The following is a 6,461-nucleotide window of genomic DNA, read 5'->3' on the forward strand; positions in this document are numbered from 1 at the left end:
TTTGTTCTTACAGGGCAACTCTCATTCGACATTTATTCCATTACTCACATTAGCAATTAATAATTTTTATATGCGATATTATTTATAAGAAAACTCTTGTATTGTTCAGTTATCTCTACAAGCTGTACAAATAAATCATTGTATTTTCCCATCATTTCTAATTTTGATATCCATTCTTTAATTATGTAATTTTCTTCTTTTGGTAATGTAGAAATTATGATCTGATATTGATTAAGGTACTATAATAATAATAATGCATTAAACGTGATATTGAATACAGTCTCTACACATTTGTTACCCAATTTATTTTGCTCTCTTATCTAATTAAATTATAGTATCAAAGTAATATTGTTGATAGCAGTGTTTGGAATTATTTTTATTTCTTAATAACTATCGATTGTATCAGGTTCGTGACGTGAAGAACGAGACAACATTGTATTTATCATTCATCAAAAGGCACAGGCTACCTGCAACATACAGTCAGAGTGGGCATGGTTTTCCAACAAATGGATGATTAGATTTTAAATTCTTGTGTTTTTATATTCCTGAATGTTTGTTTGATTTGAGTAGCGTTTTTAAAGCTACATTGATTTTTTTTATTAAAATTTAAATTAAATGAACATTTTGGGATCGAAATATTGGGATTTTAATTTTAGATTAGATTGGGAAAAGTCAGGGTAAAAAAGAACATGTAATCCTTTGGCAAGTTAGAACTGGTAGTTTTAAATTTTTAGGAAGGCAGGTTGACTCCCTTGAATTGATTAGAACTTGTTTTGTTGCGACTATTGTTTCTCCTTGTTTGATACAGCTGGACCAATGAGAGAACGCCGCGGATGTCCTGCAAAGTTGATTGGAAAGGGAAGTATTTAAGCGCCCGCTTATAATTTTCGCCCTTATTTTGGTTATTACAGTGCGCCGTGTTTCTTAATTTTTTTTTCGTGAGGGATTTTTAGGTAAGCGCCAAATTTATTGTACGTTCGTTGAAATAGTCTTCCTGATGTGATATTAAATTAATTTTGCTGCATAATTAATTTTTTATGAACAATAGGGCATAATAGAATCATACAAGTTACAGTTGGTTCAATCTTGCAAGAAAGCTGAATTAAAATTGAACTTTGTTAATAACTTTAATTGAAAGTTGGAAATTTATTAATTTATTAATATTTAACTGGAACTGTTTTACTGTGAATTATTAATTGGAAATTAATTGAACATTAATAATTGTTTGAGAGAGTTATAATCTGAATTGCAGAGACTTGAAAGTTAAGGATCAACAGTTGATGTTACAGTGTACTAGTTACTAGTGTAAAGTGAAGTTTAAATTTTTATGTATTGAATTGTGAGTGTACTTAGAAGTGAACATTTTTATTTTAGTTATTTCCAAGTGGTGTTAGATTTTTGTTTTAAAACTTTATTATTTTTGAAGTGAAAACTTCTTTAGGCGCGTTGAGCGTTTTGGTAGAGGGTTGAATCCTCGGTTCGCGTCACCGACATGCTAATGATACTAACCTGCATAAAAAAGTCGGTCTCGCTGTGTTTTTTAACCGTAGACTTGACCGCGGACTACTAACCTGCATGAAAAAGTCAGTCTCGCTGTGTTTTAAAAAACTGTCCCGGCGGAGTATATGAAAACAGACTGCGAAAATCAGTGACCTTTACGGCTTCCTCTCGCGATTTAAAAGTAAAGCCAATGTCGTACAATTCTGTAAGATGCATCAAATTAAAAAGCTCTTAATATTGGCAATCTATTGGTTACATTTTTAAATATTAAAAAAAATTTCGAAATAATTTTGATTATTATTTATTTATTTATTTATTTATTTTGTCTTCCAACGGCTTAGCCAATTTACAATCAGTATAGTTAAATACAGGACATTATACAAAAATTAAATTAAATTGATTATTGTTGGATTATTGTTTAAATTTTACATAGCCTTTACAATGACAAGAAAAAAAGTAGTAAGCGAGGATTTTTTTTTTTATTTTTTGGTCAGACAAAATTTGTCAGCGAGAAAGTTGTGTGAAAATAGATGAATATTTTTTTTGTAATTTATCATTTTTTATTGGAAGTTTAGTTTAGCCTGTAGTAGCGTATGAAGTGATGAGGTGAACGTTTCTGCCGGAACTGTAGTTGGCGCATTGGCTCACTGATACCGTATTAACTCAATAAATTAGTTTATTGTGCAATAAAAATACCTTTACGAAAGAACCAAGTTAATTTAACTAATTTATTAGTTTTAAAAATATTGTGGGTTTAATTGTTATTGCAATTATATACTTTATCCGTAAGTAAAGTGAAATTGACCACGTGGGAAGTTCAAAAGTGAGTATGAAACATATTAATATTTTTTATACAGATAAATAAATAATGAAAACAACGAATATATTTTTAATCATTTTTAATATTTGTACGAATATTTGTATTTAAAATTTAGCATTATTCATTTTAATTATGTTTTTAATATTTAACCTCTTCATCATGAAATGAGTATTATTACGGTATAAGATTTATCTTACTAGCGTGGTAAAATAGATTTCTAGTTATTTGATAATATTTTTTTCGTGGATTTTAAAATTGGAAAATTAAAAACGCGTCACACATTTACAATTACAGATGTACTGCTACTATAACGTATTGTTAATTACTCTCAACTTAATAGTTCCGTTTTCACTTCTATCGGCAGTCCCACGACTGCTACTGTTTTTTTTTTAGAAGAGAGCCTCTGATTTTTAGTTTGATATATTTGATTACAATTTTTTATTTCTTGCCAAAGGAACTTTTAAATTTTACTAAACGGTTTGTCAATTCTTTGTGGAAAATAGAGTGATGAAAATTCTGAAACGTTGAACTTATTAATTTGCCAGTTTAAAATAAATCCATTGTTTTTATTTAGAACTGTGATTTTAATTTTTAGACAAACCAGATAATATTTAATAGTTAAACAATTTTGTAATAAAGTGTACTGAATATTCACTAGGAACATACTAATCAAAAAAATATTTTATATCGTCTTGGATGTCTCATTGATAATTTAAATTTTAATACTCTGTAATAATAATATTAACAATCCAAGTCGTTATAAAAACTGAATTTTAGCATCATTGATAAATCTTTATAGGAAAGAAATCTTTTATATTTCCTAGACTTGGGTGTAAAACAAAAAAGAAGGATTGTTAAATTTGAATGAAAATGAAACACTATTTCTCCGGAAATTTGCCATAGTTTAAGTGATATAAAAAACAGTAATACTGCGTTCCGAGATCTGGAATCTGATCTCTTCCTCAGGTGAATAACTAACCTAACACATAAGTAAAATCCAGGTAAAAAGAAACATCGTACCAGAGCGCTGTGGCATGCATAACTCAGGAATCACAACAACCATGCGATTTAGCTCTATGGATACCTATTTTAAAACAAGAACTTAATAAAACAAAAATAAATAATTATTATTATATCTGAACTACAGAACACAGGTCACAATAGGTCTGCGGTTATCCCGTATTAAACAGGACAATTAATTTCTTATTAGATTTCGGTATTGAGTCATACATTCACTTGTTGTTCAGCAGGAAACTGTGTTCGAAGCTACGGCTTCCTACCATATACTTTCTGATATTGTATCAAGTAATAAATTATTTGCTTATTGCTGAGTTGTTTACTACTGAAATACAGCTGTATAAGATTGGAACTGAATTAAAATTAATTCATTTGCTTGTCGCTTACATTGTACTAAATATATATCCGTTTTAGAATACAAACGATATATATGTAATCATTATAGATAAAATCAAAATTTTAAAGCTGACTTTATTTTTTTCGAAATAAAAACAGTTATTATAAATTACTTAGTAGAACTACACACCAAGGCCTTTCTTTATACACCTCAATCGTCAAAACCATATATTGATTAATCAAAAATAGTAGAAGAGTCTGTTTACAAAAATTGGCTCAGTTTATTATAGAAAGATTATAGCTGTGATAGAGCTGTATTTATTTGTTTTTAATAAAGAAACTTTTTAATGGTTCTGTAGAAATGTGTAATAACCGAAAAAAATGCATTAATTTATACATAATCAGCGACATCGGTCAGTTATGGCAGAAGTGCGACAAGTGACATTGATATCAGATGGAGAGGTCTGATAAAACTAGCATTATACATTTACGTACGCATTCTTGTGTATCGTTCTGTCGGTTTAAAATGAACTTCAAAGTTTCTCCTTAAGTTACAGTGTCCCTAAATAATACAGGTAAGCCAACATCAGTCACTACCATGTATTAAATGTATTATACTTTGTAGTTATGCTGATCTGTTGCCATCATCACAAAGTGGGTTACACAGGTTAATGTGAAAACTTACAATAAACAGGAAAGTGATTGTGAACTTGATATTTCTAATTATAACAGTTCACTAACATTTTGGAGTACAACATTAATATGTTTTTTATTAACTATCAGTTGTATGCTAACTTGACTTTTAGTTTTCATTGTAAAGTGGTTACTAATTATTCTGCATAGTATCAGGTTAGATATATTATGCTGGTCAAGATATAAGACGGTTTTAGTTTATATATTACAAAATAGAAATTTAATTTTGATTTGAAATTGCTTATTGTTTTAATTGGGGCAAAGTAAATATTGCACATCGTACTACTACTGTATAAGAAATTTAATGATTGTAAATAATTCTAAACTTTATCTAATAATATATAACACATTAATAAGATAGCTATTTTGCATTTCTTGCAATAATACTTTATTTTTATCAATTGTATCAGGTTGAATCCATAAACAGTAATAGGTTTTACTAATAAATTTTACTGCGTCGAAATTTTTCGTAATATTATAGTTCTTATGATGGATTTGGCCAAGAATTTTTGTTTATAATTGTAAATACCTGGACTTTGTACTAACTTCAGACCAATATTTAATAGAACTAATGAAAATAAATTATAATTTTATAAAAATTTATATATTTTTTGAGCTAATTTATTTTTGTAAATTATACGAGAACGTGATATATATTACTATAAATTTGATATAAAAAAGTATATTTGTCATAATAATGCATGCATTAAAACGTGGTCTACTGCACATAGGGTAAAGCTTGTCTCATCAGTTTTATAATGAAAACATTTGAAGCTTCATTGCAATATAACATTTGAAATTTACAAAAACACCTATAGACTGAGAAAGTAGAAACTTGTTACAGTAATAAAATTTAACGATAATAAAAATTATATGGTTGTATGAATATGGAAAGTTTTACACAAATCACAGAGCTTTCACAATACAGCATACAATATGCAAGGTCATGGAGCAAGACAAAACGTTCCGGTTCATTTGCTGTAGTCTTGCGTTGGCTAACTGCTGAATTCATACCAATAATATAATACCTGTTAAACCAAACTAATACCTAAACACACAATATAGTAGTACTAAATGTTAATAAAAAACAACACTTTTCCAAATAGTTTATTTTTTGGACGAAAGTCTTTCGAAACCACAGTTTTCATCATAAGGCGATGAAATAAATCTTTACATTATATTTTTATAATTTATATTAAAATACTTCATGCCAATATTTTTCAATAAACTCTGTGTATTGTTTTGGGTCGCACACTGTTCATTTGTTAAATAGTTTAAAAGTCCAAAAATATTCAACAAAAAGTTTATATATTGAGCACATTTAGTAAAATTAATTTCAATTTGCCGTACGCAATAGGTCGACAATTTTTCGATCTATTTAAGGAATCAATTAAATTTTGCCATTAAATTAATTAAGCAAATTATTTTACCAGACAAATCAAGATAGGCATAAGACAGCCGAGCAAGAGTCAGCACACGTGACGTAGATGCTGCCAGGAGCAGGAGTGACTGTCTGGTTAGCGCTTCCAGCACTGCTGCTAGCTGCCGAGGACCTGGACTCCAGCACCTGCCTCACCCTTGACCCATTCGACAGCGCGCTGCCCCAGACCACACCCTCGCCCTACACCCTCTCTTGTAGCAAGACTGGGAAGATCACGAACCAGGACTCCATCATCTTCACCATCAAGTCCTCGCGACCAAGGGTCGACTTCGGACGGTTCGTTGTGGCAGGCCCTGGACCGCGAGAGCGGTGTGGCCGTGGGCATGTTCGTGGACACAGGAGACGCCGACATCACCGTCGTCAACTGTTTTTGGTCGCTCTGAGGTAATGTCTTATTGATGTTGTAAAGTGGTACGGAAATACAAATAATAGGTTTTACTGGTGATACATAAGATGCATACTTACATAAGATGTTGGTTGGTCTAATGCGGAAATCCTCAGGAGTACAAATTAAGCGCTTGAAAAAAAAAATTATCAAATGTTGTGATTCAGAGAGCAAGTTTTGTCTTAGTTTTATTCTCACATCACGGTTATAAGTACAGCAGAGAGTTCCGTGAGACACCTGTGTGGTACAAACGGACCATACAGTAACTA

At 30.4% G+C, this 6,461-nt stretch overlaps 1 protein-coding gene across 1 annotated transcript; it reads left to right on the forward strand.

The window, feature by feature from the left end:
- The first annotated feature begins 4,103 nt into the window (after window positions 1-4,103).
- On the forward strand, window positions 4,104-6,195 carry LOC124370839. Its single transcript, XM_046829140.1, has 2 exons — window positions 4,104-4,248; window positions 5,800-6,195. Exon 2 carries the CDS (start codon window positions 5,854-5,856, stop codon window positions 6,193-6,195), a length of 342 nt encoding a protein of 113 aa, XP_046685096.1. The 5' UTR covers window positions 4,104-4,248; window positions 5,800-5,853.
- The last annotated feature ends 266 nt before the right edge of the window (window positions 6,196-6,461 follow it).

The sequence above is a fragment of the Homalodisca vitripennis genome, unplaced genomic scaffold, assembly GCF_021130785.1.
Source record: "Homalodisca vitripennis isolate AUS2020 unplaced genomic scaffold, UT_GWSS_2.1 ScUCBcl_573;HRSCAF=2883, whole genome shotgun sequence".
Classification (NCBI taxonomy): Eukaryota; Metazoa; Arthropoda; class Insecta; order Hemiptera; family Cicadellidae; genus Homalodisca; species Homalodisca vitripennis.

Excerpts from the sequence above, each read along its gene's own strand:
- LOC124370839 (XM_046829140.1), top strand. The coding sequence starts at position 5,854 with ATGCTGCCAGGAGCAGGAGTGACTGTCTGGTTAGCGCTTCCAGCACTG.